Source organism: Castor canadensis, chromosome 1 (assembly GCF_047511655.1).
Source record: "Castor canadensis chromosome 1, mCasCan1.hap1v2, whole genome shotgun sequence".
NCBI classification, from domain to species: Eukaryota; Metazoa; Chordata; class Mammalia; order Rodentia; family Castoridae; genus Castor; species Castor canadensis.
In genome coordinates, this window is record NC_133386.1 from 130,070,537 (window position 1) to 130,087,304 (window position 16,768).

The following is a 16,768-nucleotide window of genomic DNA, read 5'->3' on the forward strand; positions in this document are numbered from 1 at the left end:
ATTCTTCTTGTCTTGTGAATCTCTGACCTCTACAGCCAGCAGCAGAAAACACTACTTTTACAGGCCTTGTGTGATAAGACAGGCATACCCAGATAACCTCTGTGGTGAGGCCATTTGATTTGAAGCTTTAATTAAATTTGTAAAACCAGTTCACATCAGTAACTGAATTGGTGTTTGATTAAATAGCCAGAACTGGCAATCATAGAGTACATATTAGAATTATCCCTATCATGCTGAATTTGCACTTACACTTGATATTATATAGTCTCATTTTTTTTATTAATCTGATGTTTATAAAGTGTTCTTAAAATACCTTCTAATTTGCATTTCTCTAATTCCTGGTGAGCTTGAGTATTTCTTCATGTGCATCACATGCATCTTAGCCATTTGAGTATCCTTTCTATATATCTATTTTCTCACTTGGGGAACATAATTTCTTTGTTTTCTTGGCAGGAGCTGCTTATATATTCTTTCCTCAGTCACTCTTTGATTTTAGGTGTCAAAAATATTTTATTCTTAATCTAACATTTCTCTGTTAACTTTGACAATGTCTTATTTTATCAAATAGAAATATTTCATTTTAATGTACTCAAATTTGTCAATTTATCAGTTTATCATATGTGATTTTAGGATCTTGTTAAAGAAATCTCTCCCCGCCAGGCAGTCACAAAGTTGGACACTTAGTTCATTATTTTCATCCTTTCTCATTATTAACAGAAATATTTAAAATTGCAAATGTAAGATTGCAGTCCTAAAACTTAGGAGTTTTTTAACTTGTCAGATTCAGTAAATACTTTCTGAGACAGAGCCTCTCTATGTTGCCCAGGTTGGCCCTAAACTCCTAGCTGGTCTCAAGTGATCTTCCTGCTTTAGCCCCCCCCAGAGTAGCTAAACTACAGGTGTATGCCACTGTGCCTAGCTAATGATTACTTTTTTTATATGTGCTTTTCAAAGAATTGAGGTGCAGTAAAACTAACCATTTTAAAGGGGTGACAGGCACTGGTGGCTCACACCTGTAATCCTAGCTACTTAGGAGGCAAAGATCAGGAGAATCACAATTCAAAGCCAGCCCCAAGCAAATAGTTTGTGAGACCCTCTCTCAAAAATATACAACACAAAAAAAAGTGAAGTGGCTCAAGAGGTAGAACACCTGCCTAACAAGTGTGAAGCTGTGAGTGCAAACCTGCGTATCACCAAAAAAATTAAACTTCTATATAATAAAAGACCTTTATAACAAAAATAAAAAGGTAAGCCCACATTTTAAAGGGGCTACCATTTCTGTTAAATTCTGAAAGATATTTATTTATACAAAAGAAAACCCTTTGCCTATTAAGCAGTCACTCATATTTCCCTCCCTGCAAATAATGACTTGAAAACGTCATGCCAAGGGAAAGATGATAGACGTAAAATGCCACCTACTGTATGACTTCATTAATATGAATATCCACAGCAGACAAACCCACAGGGACATTTTACATGTCATCTTTTACCTAGCAAAACATTTTCAAAGTTTGTCCATGTTTCAGTATATGAAAGTATGCTTCATTTGAATAATATATAGGTATATACTTACTGCTGAATAGTATTCTATTGTGTGTATCATATTTTGTTTATCCATTTTCCATTGATGGATATTTGTTTCTCTTCTTTGCTATTGTTAATGGTGTTGCAATGAACGTTTATGTACAAGTGTTTTTTCAAGCCTCATTTTTATTCTTTTTGATATATACTAGGAGTAGAGTTGCTCAGGCATAGTAATTCTATTTTAACTTTTTAAGAAACTACTTTTCTGTGGTAACTGTACCATTTTACATTTTTAGTCTTATTTCATTGTGATCAAAGAAGATATTTTGTATGATTTCAGTTGAGATTTTTTTATGTCCTCGTGTATGGTCTATTCTGAAAGAAGGTCCATGTACATTTGAAGGAACCTGACTCTGCTGTCCTTAGGTGGTGAATTATGCCAGTTTTAAGTTGCCTTTTTCATGATAGAGCATTCACTTGTTTGCTGTAAACCTTTGTTTTTCAGATCCTCACAGTTTTTGTTCTTTTTTTGGTTTTTCTGTGAGGAAGCAGATGTTTGGAACTACCTCCGCCACCAGTTTTGCTGACATCACTTTCAGTAATTACTTCTTACAAGAAATGTTTTTATAATGTCATTTTAATATTATAAAATCAGATTTATAGGTAATATAACTTAATGCACAAAGAAGGGTTTTTAAAAATCTATGTAATGGTTTAATTATACAAAAGAAATTAAATTAGAAAATAATTTATAACAATGTAGTATGAAAATCTGTAAATGGTCACACATACCAGTGGATGATATAATAAAATACCATGTTTGCACTCATTTAAATAGGTTAGGTATATGTAAGAAAATCAAAATCCATTTTGTATATTGCTAATAAATGAAAGACTGACTTTCTTAAATGTATAAGTAATGACAGAAATCACTTCAGGTAAAGGTGGGTTAAAACCCTAATGCAAATTACAAACTAAAGAAGTAAAGGAAAGGAGAAGGCATGTTAGTCTTGCAAATTTGGTGGACCTCATTTAGAAAAACAATTCTAGAGGCTGGCAGAGTGGTTCAAGTGGTAGAGCACTTAGCAAGTATGAAAGTCTTGAGTTCAAACTCCACTATCCCCTCCAAAAAAATTTTGAAGTAGAAAGCAATTTTTCAATAAATAATTAGTGAAGAAATATCATAGAACATAGCTTTTATTTTAAATCCCAACATGTATCAGGTCAAGTATTTAGTCTTGATTATGTAAGTCTTTCGAAATAATATCCCTTCATTGCTGATGGGACTTAAAGATGAATATTTACTCATTTGTTCATCTGCCTTGTTGACAGTTGAACCCACAGCCTCATACATGGTAGGCAAGCACTATACTACAGCCACATATCCTGCCCAAAGATGAATTAAAAAAAAAAAAACTGTGCGTATAGGACCTCTAGAGCAAGTATCAAAAATAAATTTGAAAAAATAATAGGTCATTACAAAAATAAATGGAAATTTTCAGTTGGCAATTTTCACAATACATTTATTATTTATATACACAGCCCTATTCATGACATTCAATATCTTTAGAACAGCAAATGAAATTAAATAACATACCTTCATTTTATGTTTCCATAATTTAATATTTGGTACTAAGTCTGTTATAGGAACCCTATATTACATATTTAAAGTTGGTTTTAATAGCTTTTGTAGTAATATGCTAAACACTTTCAAATAAGCACATAGTTTGAAATACAAGAGTTGGTAATTTAGCTATTCTAAAGTACTTAAAATACTATAACTTGATTCAGAAGCTATCTTAACTATACTGTTTAAATCATATTTGACCTCTTAATACTGCCCCCCTCTTTTTTGAGCTTACCTCTTTTTATGAATATTGACTAGTTCTTACCCATTTCAAATGGAATCCTGTCTATACTGTAAGTTTATAAATGTCTGATTGCTCTTCTATAGAGTCCTGTTCTTCCTATCTCTTAATTGCAGTGAAAACTAAATGTAGTTGTTTCTAAGTATTTGTGAGGATTGATTCCATGACCCCCAGTGGTACCAAAATCTGCAGGTGCCCAAGTCCCTAATACAAAAATGTAGCATTTGTGTGTATCCCCTGCATGTCCTCCTGTGTACTTTAAATCCTCTTTCAGTTACTTATAACACCTAGTCCAGTATAAGCTATGCAAATAGTTGTAGTACTCTATTGTTTAGGGGGTGACAGACAAACATTCAGACAGAAGTTTTTCTTTTTTGGAATATTTTCACTCTGAGGTTGATTGAATATATAAATTCAGAACCTAAAGATACAGAGGACTAATTGTAATTGTAGTGTTTTTATAAAAATCTGCATTGAAACAGTGTTTTAATAATACAACACATGTTCTAAAGGCTATTCTCTTGTGAAAACTAAATCTTAATCCTGGGTCAAAACGCGAAGAGATTGTGTAATTTTTCACTGTTAAAGTTCTTAATTCATAGTCTCTTCTTTTGGTTTGCCCCTTAACCAAAATTACTTTTTAGGGAGAAAAAAATGTATTTTAAAACAAAAGTGCTATGTCTTTTGGTTGTATGATTTGACAATATAGGGTAAACTTCCATGATGTTAGTACTTTCTAAGCAGGCATTCTGTCTTTGAGGTGTGTGCTGAGAACTCTCTTTATTTTCATGAGAATGAATGGTCCTCATATAAGTTTAATGGCATTGTGATTTTATTTTGTGTGTGTGTGTGTGTGTGTGTGTGTTCGTTTGGAGACAGGGTCACACTGTGCAGCCCCAGCTGGCTCAAACTCTTGATCCTCCTGCCTTAGCCTCCTGAGTGCTAGAATTACAGGTGTGTACCACCACACCCTGCTCTGCATTGTGATTTTTATTGTGTCTCCTATATGAATGTGAAAAGCAAAGCAAAATATAACTTTTTGTGGTAATAAAAGTAATAACTTTTTGTGGCTTGTGCTTTTTCATTTATAGCCTTCAAGCAAAACAAAGGTGCCAAAGGAGAATTTCTTCAATGTTCCTGCTTTCTTAACAGTCTCAGGACAGCTTCACCTAGAAGTAATGTCAGGGTACAAAGTTTTATTTTCTCTTTTGCTTGTGCTGATTGTGGTGTTGGGGAAAGGGAAATAGTGCTTCTCTTCTCAGTGCTCAAACCTAAAAATTCAAATTAGTCTTAGCCATTAGTCCACTTGATTTTACCACAAGTTTGTTTAGATTGACAATTTGAAAATATCCACATTTCTTACTAAAACATCATTAGTCTAGACTTTTGTTTTTAGTAAAAAAAATGTAGCACTGAAAATGTGAAGTGTTTTTTTTTCTTTTACTAATTCTTGCTTAAATCTCAGCCATGTAATCAGTTTAAATATTATAATCATATGTATAAAAGGAGAGGGAGTTCATGGTTCATACGTGCAACAGGTGTTAGCTCATTTTACTTTGAAAAAGTAAAAGTACCTGGAACAACTGGAAGGAAACATTTTTTTCAATAATTGGTTTAAATAAACATTTACCCTTAGGTCTGTTGTGAGATCCATTAGTATGTCTTTTAAGTAAAATCTAATGAATTTTAGCCACCTTCAGATACTGGGAAGTCATTGTGTTCCTTTGGGCCCAACTTTCTTTTTTGAAACTAGGGACTTTATAAAGTCCTGTCTAAATCTTAAGTTCTGTGATTCTCTTGGTGATTTCTTTTTTCTTCTTTTTCTTTTGTTATACTGGAATTTGAACTCAGGGCCTTGCACTTGTAGGTACTCTACCATTTCAACCATGCCCTCAGCTTTTTTTGCTTTAGTTGATTTTTTTTTACATAAGAGTCTTGCATTTTTGCCAGTATCAGCCTTGGACTGCAGTCCTCCTACCTATACCTCCTGCATAGCTAACGAGTGTGCCACCATGCCTGGCTTGTTTGTTGAGATGGACTCTTGTTAACTTTTTGTCGAGGCTAGCCTGAAATATGATTCCCCCATATCCGCCTTCTCAGCAGCTGGGATTATAGGTGACAGCCATCATGTCCCGCCTTTGTAGATAATTTCTTAATGCTGACTCAATGAGCACTGAATTTCCTGTGTATATCTTTGTTTTCTCATATAGAGACTGAGACTTTAAAATGTCATCAAAAAATAGCTTGAGTGAGAAGGAAATCTTTGTGTTTTCTGCTGTTTTTTTAAAGCACAGATGAGGAAACTCAAGGGAAATGTGATAAAATAGATTGCATGTTTATTTGTGGACATACTTTACTTATAGGATAGAAAGTCAATAGTGGAATAAAGATAATCTTGAAAATCACATATACCTGCTGGTCATGATAGGCTGTAATCCCATGCCTTGGGAAGCAGATAGAAGAATAGCAAGTTCAAGGCCAGCCTGGGCTACATAGTAAGACCCTGTCCAAAACAAACAAAAAGTAATGTATGTTATTTTCTTATTTACATATATTTGAAATAGAAAGATGTTATGTAATAGTAATTGACAGTATTCTCAGAATACAATTGAGAAAAACTCATTCTAATAGCACTATGAAACTGGAGGATTTGCAGAGCTAGCCGTGGAGAAGGCATGTCAGACATGTTGTAGGATGTTTGTATGCCTGTTGAAGTATATTTTAAAAACAAAACTATCTCTCCCACAGATAACAAGTGAGTGTCTCTCAGAGACTTTATTTAGTTCCTTACTTACTGAAAGATCAAGGAAAATGAACTATTTCAAAGCACATCTGAGAAGCTCTGTATTGCAACTTAATAACTGGTTGAGTAAGATTTCTCTTAGTTACAAACTGTTTAGTGTTCTATAGACCAGTAAACACTGATCTTTGGGATTATTTCTTCTATTTGAAAGAAATTATTTCCAACTCTACGAGACAAAAACCTGTAAATTAATATGTAACTTAAACTACTCTGGGTTATTTAACATAGTAGTAAATAGAATAATGGAGCCAGTATATTCCTCTAAGTAATTAAATAACCTCTGAACAGGTCATTGAAAGGATATTGCCTTTTTAAAAAGCCCTGTTCACCCTTTGGCCTTATATTCAAGGTTAGGTAACCTTTCTTGACAGCCTTCCAGTATTCATTTCTTTTATCTATAATGTTAGAATCTTCCTGTCTCCCCCTCAGGAGGATCATGATATGGAAAAGTTGTAAATTTATCAGACAGTTATTTCTGTATTATAATACCAGTAATATATTAAACATGCCCCTTTCCCAGTAAAGTGCAGTGAACTACAAAAAAACAATGTAGGGTGAAACTTGACAGAGGATTAAATTGGTAGGATATTAGGTTTTATATTTATAATGCATTATGAAGTATTTCAAATAATGTCATTCAAATGTTCCTAGTTTAATATGCATAATTCTAAGACTATTAATGTACAGCACATCATGTTTCTGATTAACTCATGATTTAATCTCCAGTAATAAATTGTTAGTACTCTTTCCCTCAGCTTTGTTTTCAATGGCATATATTTAAAGTTAGAAGGTTAGTATTTTCCAAAAGGACATCTATGTTAATTTTGTGGGCTTACGACTGAATTTTAAAGTTAGGTTTTTTTAATACTTTTAAGTAAATAGTCTATTTTGAAACATGTGTAGATACATAGTTGCAAAGATAATACACAGTTTTTATATACCCCCCCCACCCACAGTATTGACATCCTTCATTACCATGGTACAGTTTGTCAAAACTAAGAACCCAATGTTAGTATGTAACTATTAACTAAACTCCAGATTTTATTTGGAGTTCACTGTTTTTCTATTAATATCTTTCTATTTCCAGGATTCAATTCAGAGTACGACCTAAAACTGGTCTCTTTCCTAAGTCTCTTCCAGTTTGTGATGGTTTCTCAAATCTTTCTTTTTCGTGCTGTAGAATGTTCTTAAGCTAAGTTTGTCTGATGTATTTCTCATGACTAGACTGGGGTCGTAAGGGATTTTGGAAGAGGTGAAGTAGTATTCTCATCACATCATATCAGAGAATACATGATATCCATATGGTGACGTTAGCCTACGTTCTTGGATAAAGTAGTCATTGTCAAATTTCCTCACTGAACATGGTCATTTTTCCCATTTTCATACTCTGTTCTTTGGGAGTGTGTCACTAAGTCTAGTGTGCTCTGCTCTCACTTGGGACGTGGGCTGGGGGAGTGGGAGATGGAAGATTTGTTGTCTCTTCACCTTTTGTGTATTTAGTGAGTCACTTATATCACAATAGACTTGTATATTTTTATTATCATTTGGGTTGTCATTTAGTGCCATCTTACCAAGTCGTGTTACTTTCAGTTAATTGAAAACTCATGTGGATTGATTCCTGTGTCCCTTTGGCATGCCTGGATCCTCAGTACTTTCTTACTCTGTTACCACAGGGATGCCTTAGCCTTTTTTTTTAGATTTGTTTATACTTATCTTTATTATTTCCCTCCTTCCTTCTCTCTCCTTCGCTCTCTCCATCTCTTCCTCTCCTTCTTCAGTTGATGAGTCTACATTGATAAATCATACGTCCACAGTGCACATGACAGTCCCCTCCTGTGCATTTCAACTGATGTGTAATGACATCTATCTACCATTACAGTGTCATAGAGTGTAATTTCACTGCCCTAAAAATCCTCTCTGCTTCACCCAGTCAGCTCTCCCTCTTAATCCCTGTTAACCATTGATCGTTTTAGTGTCTCCATAATTTTCCCTTTTCTATAATGTCATGTGGTTGGAATCATACAATATGTAGCTTTTCAGATTTTTACTTAGTAATATGCATTTACACTTCCTTCATGATTTTTTTTTCATGGCTTGATGATAGCTCATTTCTTTTTAGTGTTGAATAATATTCTGTTGTTCATATGTATTAGTTTATCCCTTTACCTACTGAAGAACATCTTTTTGTTGTTGCCAAGATTGGGCAGTTTTCCCAGGCTAATTTTTCTTACTCTAGCTCTAGAATTAGCCATTTCTCTAAAAAGCCCTGATTGCTTCCTTCCTTCCTTTTAGTGGAAGGTGGTACTTAGAAACCAAGATTTGGTCACTGAATATATAAACTTACTACTACAGTGAAGAGAGCTTCTATGTGCTCTCAGCAAATAGAGTTACAAGTATTCATAAAATTAGACAAAGCTAAATGTTTTAATTGCATCTGCCAAAACATATAACTTATAAGTGGCAGTTCCTTCTGACAGATTTAGAAATGCTCTAAAGTAAAAGCCTGCAAGATATAATAAAATATTCTATTTCTTATTACTTAGAGCCAAAATTGGAGGAAGGATTGACCTAATTGAAAGAATTTTTTTTTATTATTATGGGGTTGGGTTTTTTGTTTGTTTTTATTATTAAGTCATGAACTCAAGCATATTTCAAGTTAAAACTGATGTTCTCGAACATTATTGTTGAAAGTCTCAACTGGTACAGTCTCTCTGGAGGATACATTTTCAGAATTTCATTTCTAGAAATTTTTCTTAAGGAAGTATCTGACAGTTCTACACAGATACAGAAACAAGTATTAAAAGCAACTATATAATGGTGAAAAATTACTAACAATCTAAATACCTGTTTAGGAAAATTGGTTAGCCCATAAAATACCAAGAAAAATAGTCATTACTACTTACTATCTGAGGCTAGTGGGCCTTATTTTTATATTTTAAAGCTGTCTTATGAATAATGTGCAGAAGTGATGATAAAGTGATTTTGAAAATCAGCTTTAATAGAAATTCCATAAGCATTTAATGATAGAAAATCCAATTTTACACTGATTTATGGAGAGATAATTTGCATACCTTAAAGTTTACAAATGTAACATATACAATTCAGTTGTTTTAGTATATTTTTGCAGTTTTCAGACATCATCATAATAATTTTAGAATATTTTACTACCCCAAAAAGAAACTTTTTTGCTATTAACTTACACTATCTGTCCACTCCTTACTGGTTGCCTTACACCCTAGATAATCACATCAGTCTGCTTTCTGTCTCTGTGAATTTGCCTACTCTGCATATTTTATGTAGAGGGACTCAAACAATTATTATCATATTTTGTGACCGGTTTATTTCATTTAGCGTAATATAGGTGTAGCATAGGATCTCATTATGGTTTTGATGTGCATTACCCCAACAGCTAATGATATTAAGCATCTTTTCATGTGTTTACTGACCATTTGTATATCTTCTCTGGAGAAATGTCTATATAAATCCCTGGCTTATTTAAAAATTTTGTTCGTCTTTTTTGTTATTGTGTTGTGAGAGTTCATAATATATTTTGTAATAAGTTCCTGAGTAGATATATGATTTGTGAATATTTTTCCACATTTTGTGGGCTGTCTTTTCTCTTTCTTGATGTTGGCAAACTCAAGAAATTTTCGTTCTCACGTTTCTGGATTTTGAAAGTACTCCAATGGCCACAGCCCTCTGACTACACCTTGCTATTCATACTCATCACTGCTATCTATGACCCTGGAATGTAAACTGTCCTTTGAATATTGACTCCAGATTTCAAATACATCGCTAATTAGTTCTAACATCTTATTACTTCTGGCTTCTGCATTCAATATTGTCAAAAATCAATACTTTTGAGAACTTTGTTGAAGGGAGGTGGCCTTTTTTTTTTTATTCCACAAGAGCAAAATATTTTTATTTTTAGGCTAAACACCAGTTACAGTGATCAAGTTAATGAAGTCTTTCATTTTTACATCAAACTTTTTCCTTTCAAACATCTTAACATCATACTTCTCTTCAGCATTTGTCCAGTTTTAACAATATTAAGCACATTAAATTTTTGGTGTGTAACTATCATAAGTAATGAAAGAGTATTGTCATACCCTTTTTAACAAAATGGATGGTCCGAGTTCTTATGGCAAATTGTTACATGATGAAAACCTCACTGCGGAATGAATAATTGGAAGAAAATACTCTGAATCTTTTTTATCCTTTGAAAGATATGATTCATTTAACAATTCTTGTATTTAAGGACATTCATTTAGGTAGTCATTATTTAAAGGCTCATTGTTGGAGATTTCACTCACACAAACAATTTTACCATCATCAGTAGACACGAGGTTATTGCTATCTGTCTTTTTGCATTCCTTTTTGGATTTACCTAATACCTATGAAAGATTTTTCTGTATCATTTTTCTTACCTTATTGTAAATGAAAAATAAAAGGCCTGAATTCCCAACTGTGTTCTGTGAAAGCTGCAAAAGACAACAATAGTGGTGTATCCAGGCTTCTGTTATGCCTTCTTGGAAGATAACACAGTCGGTACTTTGTGTACTATAATAAGGAAACTGAAGATAATAGAATGGTGGTAATTTATCTCACCACTGCATCTTCCTAGGCATTCATCATTCTTCCGTTTTCATTTAAGATACATTTCATTTAATATTTCATTTAAGATACAAAAAAAAGTAAGAATGCCAAACCCCATGTGTATCTTAGATTCATGAAAGGATTCAGTGGAGTTTATTTTACTTAAAAACACTAGAGATTTCTGGGGTTTTTGATGACCTCTTCAGTGGCTTGGATTATGTCTCATAAAAAGATAAGTCCTAATCTATCAATGCAACCTCATTTGGAAATAGTGTTTTTTGTAGATGTAATAAGTTAAGATTAGGTCACACTGGATTAGGGTGAGCCCTAAATCCAGTGACTAGTATCCCTTTTTGAGAAAGGAGGAAATTGGGATACAGAGATATATGGAGAAGGCCAAATGGAGATCAGGTAGAGATTGAAGTGGTGCTGAGTATTGCTGGTGGCCTCTAGAATCTAGGAAGAAGCAGGAAAGACTCTTTCCTAGAACCTTCAGAGGGAGCATGGCTCTCCCAGCATCTTGATCCCAGATTTCTAGCCTTTACAGCTAAGAGAATAAATGTGTGTTTTCAAGCAGTCACTTTGTGGTAATTTGTCATGGCAGCCTTAGGAAACTAATACAACCCCTAAGAGTATATATAGCATGAAATATTAATTTTTATAAATAGTTTAAACTAACAAAGAAAGTCAAAAATTAAAGTGGGATATAATGGATCCTGGCAATATATTGAGGGTTAAATTAATTATGATTCATTCATATAATGGATTACTCTACAGCCATTGAAACTGATGATAAAGCTTGACAACATTTTTTTTTTAAGTGGTTATGAGGAGCTGGAGATGGAGCTTTTATGGGGTAGAGCACTTGACTAGTATGTGCAAAGCTTTGGATTTGGTCCCTGCACCACACAAAAAAAAAAGGTGGTTATAAATCAAGAGGTAGAATATGATTCCATTTGTGTGTGTGTGTGTGTGTGTGTGTGTGTGTATCCATACGAAGAAGTCTAAAAGAATCTATACCAATATTCAACTTATTAAAAAATGGTTCTATATGCTAATTTTTTTATATATTTGGTGGTACTGGGGTTTGAACTCAAGGCCTGTACCTTGAGTACTCCACCAGCCCTCTTTTTGATAGGTTTTTTTTTAAATAGGGTCTCACAAACTATTTGCCCTGGCTGGCTTCGAACCTCTATCTTCCTAATCTCTGCCTCCTGAGTAGCTGGGATTACAGGCGTGAGCCACTGGCACCCAGCTCTATATGCTAATTTTTATTTCCTTCCTTAAGCTTGTCTTTTTTAGATTAGAAAAATCAGTGTTTATTACTTTAATAATCGGAGGAAATTCTGTTTCCATTTTGGGGGAAAAATTAGCTTGGGCTTTGAGCTGATTTCATTCAACTTTGATTGTTTGGTTGGCTTGTGATTGTTATGAGCAATTCTCAACTGATTCCCTTGGATTATTTCATCAGTTCAGATACTGAGCTCACAGCCATTCATACTCAGAATGCTCTTACCCTATTTTGTGACTATGGTGACAGTGTCAACATGTGACCATGAGTTAAACTGAGGTACCCCTTACAACTGAGTGTGAAACTGTCTTCCTATCTTCTTATGTGGCTGTCTCTTCTTGATCCACTTGATACTTTCATTTGTACTTACTTGATTTTCAATTCCTTTTTTTTTTTCCTGGTTTTTAATTCCTTTTGAGGGGGTGGCATTGGGGTTTGAATTCAGGGCCTTGTACTCTTGTACTTGCTAGGCAGGTGCTGTACCACTTAAGCCCTGCCTCCAGCCCTCAATACCTCTTTAATTATAATGATTCTTGTCATCCATTTTCATGGTATTCTGTGTTCTAATGCTGTTACATATAGCACCAGACTGCTTTTTCCATATTGCCTATTGCTAAAGGCTCAATTGAAATGACTTCTTCCTTGACTCCCTTTTTCTTCAAGTACAAATTATTTTTCTCACTTAAGTACTCATCTATTTCATGTCCTAAAGAAAAAGTTTTTTTCTGAGTTCAAACCTCAGTACTACATATAACAACAACAAAAATCAGTCTTCTTCCTCTCTGGAATCAGATTCCCTTCCCCACTCCTGACCCTAGGCAACCAGTGATCTGCTTTCTGTCACCAAAGATTAGATTATCCTTTTCTAGAATTTTATATAAATGGAATCATGCAATATTTACTCTTTTGTATCTGGATTCTTTCACTCACTGTAATACAATTGAGATTTATATAATAGTCTGTTCTCTTTTTTAAATTGCTAAATATTATCTGTTGAATGGATATATCATAATTTGTTAACCTATTCATCTTTCTTTGCATTTTATAGTAAATTATAAATAACAAGATTCACTGTCTTAACCATTTCAAGCATACAGTTAAGTAACGTTAAGTACATTCACAGTATTGTGCATCTACCACCACACAAAAAAATTTAATGAATGTACATTCATGTGTATAAGTAGGTAATGTACATATATGAAAAATTCCAAGCATTACAGGATATCCTCTATCTGTCTGTTAGATCTGGTTGGTTTATTGTATTAAATGCTGGCTCTTCTGTCCAGTTCTATCCATTATTAGGGGAATACTGAAGTCCTCAACTATTAATGTCGGTTTCCCTTCAGTTCAGTCAGTTTAAGTTTTACGTATTTTGATGGGCCATCATTGCATGTGTACATTTTATAGATGTTTTATCTTGTTACTGTGATGAACTTTTAATTAATATATAAAGTCATATGTGCACAGACACATGGCCCTTCTTGATGCTTACAGAAACCTCTTTGGATCTAAAATCTGTTTGATCTGATATTAGTATAGCTACCATTTGCATGGAAAGTTTCTCACCATCCTTTGCACTGTCGGTCTGTTTCTGTGCTTGGATCTAAAGTAAGTTTCTTATACACAGCATACACAGATAGCACAGACAGTGCTCACTTATGACTTCTTAATTTACCTGGGCTGGCCTTGAGCTATGATCCTCCCAATCTCTACCTTCTAAGTAGCTAGGATTGCAGGCATGAGCTACCTTGCCTGGCCATGTGCTTTTTTTTCTTTTTAATCCATTCTCCAATCTCTGTCTTCTGATTAGAGTTTACTCTACTTACATTTAAAATAATTACTGATAGAGAAGCACTTTCATCATTTTCTGTTATTTGTTTTCCATATGTCTTGTAGAATTTATGCCCCTTGTTTACTGCATTACTTTCTTTTTGGTGGGACTGGCATTTGAACTCAGGGCTTCACCCTTGCAAAGCATGCGCTGTACTGCTTAAGACACACCTTCAGTCCTACTGTCTTCTTTTGTGTTTTTTTCACTCTGTAACTTGAATTTATACTGTCTCAATTTTAATAGCAGATAGAAATTGCTCCTTTAACAGTTCTGATCCTAGCCCTTTTGGATGTTGATGTCACATAATTATATTGTATGACCCAAAACATAAACTAATAATTCTTTGAAACGTGTTGCTCTCTTAAATTATATAGAGCTGGCGGAATGGCTCAAGTGGTAGAGCGCCTGCCTAGCAAGCATGAGGCCCTGAATTCAAACCCCAGTGCTGCCAAAAAAAAAAAGAGTTGGCATTAAATTATATATAAAAAATGTAGATTAACAAACCAAAGTTGCAGCAGTACTAGCTTTTAGGCTAATAATTTCATTTTAGTGTGCTGGTCTCTTAACTCACGTATTAAGCAACAAATGCAGTTGCAAACTGTTATTACATATGCGTTTACCCTTACTGAGATCTTACTTCTACTTTACTTTTAGTTCATCCTGCAAAACTGCCTTGAGCAGTTCTGGCAGGGAAGAGCTAATGATAACAAGCTTCTTTACCTTTCATTTATCTGGGAATATCTTAATTTCTTCATACCTTTGAAGGAAAAAAATTGCCAAATAATAGAATTTTTTTTGTGTGGGTGGAGGGGCATAGAGTTTGAACTCAGAGCCTTGCATTATCTGTAGATAATTTATTGAAGATTCCTTATACGCAGTGAGTTGCTTCTCTCTTGCTGCTTTGACTTTTGAAAGTTTGATTATGTATCTCAGTGTGGGTCTCTTTAAGTTCATCTTAATTTGAGTATGTTGACCTTGAATGTTTAGTTATGTATTTCACCAAATTTGGGGGATTTTAGCCATTATTTCTTCATTCTGTCTGCTCTTTTCTTTCTCCCCCCCCCCCCGCCCCACATGTGTTGGGCTAAATCATGAAGTCCCACAGGAGATGTAGACTCTGTTTACTTTTCTTAATCTTTTTTCTTTCTGTTATGCCATCATTTCCATTGCCCTGTGTTCAGTTTTGCCAACTCTTTTTTTCTCCTGCTTAGATGTACCCTTTGAGTTCCTCTAGGAAAGTTTCTCACCTCAGCTGCTGCACTTTCCTGCTCACCAATGCCTTTTGCTTTCTTTTTAGGTGTCCCAGCTCTTTGCTGTGCTGCTGTTTTGCTCATAAGCCATTTTCTCCACAAACTCTTGTAGTTCTTTAAGTACCCTTAAGATAGTTATTTTAAATCTTTTTAGAGTACATCTGCTATGAGGTCTGCTGAAGGATAGTTTCTGTTTTTTCCTTTAAGTCATATTTTTATCTTTCTCTGTGTGCCTTGTGATTTTTTTTTTTTTGAAAACTTGGCATTTGAAATCTAATAATGTGATAACTCTAAGAATCAGATTTCCCTCTTCCTTGGGGTTTTCTGTTTTTGTGTGCTGTTTGTTGTTTGTTGTGGGCTGTCTGTGCAGAGAGTTTACCCCTGAGGGGTAAACTTAAGGTCTTCCCAGGCCTGAACCTTTCTCTGGACAGACAGATCACTATCTTAATTTTCCTACATATGCTGTTGTTTTTTAATGTCTTAGTCTTTAATATCTGGCTCCAAAAAAGAAAAGAGAAAAGTGAAAAGAGGAAAGGTTCAGGCCTTTACATCACTTGGAAGTTAGTAGAAGAGAGGTAACAGTTGAGGAAGGCACAGCAGCTATATGCCTCTTTGTATTTCTGTGGTCAGGACCAGCAGTTAGCAATCACAGCCCAGATCTCCAGAGTCTGCAGGATAGGATTCTTTTATGCCACCCTGGCTCCACAAGCTGTGTGCAGGAATACCTGTGTAGCTGACTGCCTCTTGACTAAAAGTGGTGAGTGGGTAGCTACTACTGAGCTAAAAGCTGGAATTGATGGAAATTAACCACCAGAAGCTTCAAGCTTTCAACAGAGGCCAGAATTCCAGAACAGTAACAGTAGACAGACTCTGCCATTTCAGTTGTCCATGGGGTAGGCATATTACTGGTGCTTCATATTTTACTATCTTTCCAGAATCCTTTCTCCCCATTCCTCTTTTGATAATTTTTGGTTATTCCCAGTTTGAGACTATTCTGAATGAAACTGAAAAAATCCATGCACAAGACTCTGTGTACATATGTGTATTAGTCAGCCTTTCATTGTTATATCTAAATACTTGGGAGAAGCAAGAGAGGGAGGATTTATTTTGGGTTGTAGTTTCAGATGTTTCAGTCTGTGGTTGGCTGACGTGAGGTGACCTCATGGCAGCCAGGAAGCAGAGAGTCAGACAAGCGGACCCAGGGACAAGATGCATCCTCCCAGGATACAACCCCGGCTACCTACTTCCTCCAACTGGGTTCTACCTCCTAATTTCTACCACTTCCCAGTAATGCCATCAGATTATGAATCAATCAAGGGATTAATCCATTGATTGGCAGAGCCCTCAGTGGTCAAACCACCTCTCACCAGCTGGGGACCAAACCTTTAACACATGACCCATTAGGGAGGCACTTCATATCTAAATCATAACAATATGTTTTTATATCCCCTGAATAAATACCTAGGAATTGTTACGTTGTATGGTAAGTTTGTGCTTAACTTTAAAAGCTGGCAAACAGTTTTCTGAAGTAATTACACCATTTTACATGCTCAGCAGGAATGGATGAGAGTTCCAGTTTATATGTCCACGTCTTAGACAAAAATC

At 34.8% G+C, this 16,768-nt stretch overlaps 1 protein-coding gene across 13 annotated transcripts in view; it reads left to right on the forward strand.

The window, feature by feature from the left end:
* Nucleotides 1-16,768, forward strand: part of Nars2 (asparaginyl-tRNA synthetase 2, mitochondrial) — a 126,629-nt gene that overhangs the window by 53,012 nt on the left and 56,849 nt on the right. For 11 of the 13 annotated variants that reach the window (XM_074082089.1, XM_074082093.1, XM_074082127.1 and 8 more), the window contains one exon: nucleotides 4,484-4,578. The exons of the other annotated variants lie outside the window; for them this stretch is intronic. In XM_074082089.1, coding sequence (XP_073938190.1) covers nucleotides 4,484-4,578 — 95 coding nt within the window. The remainder of the gene's footprint in view (nucleotides 1-4,483; nucleotides 4,579-16,768) is intronic. 13 annotated transcript variants of the gene reach the window in all.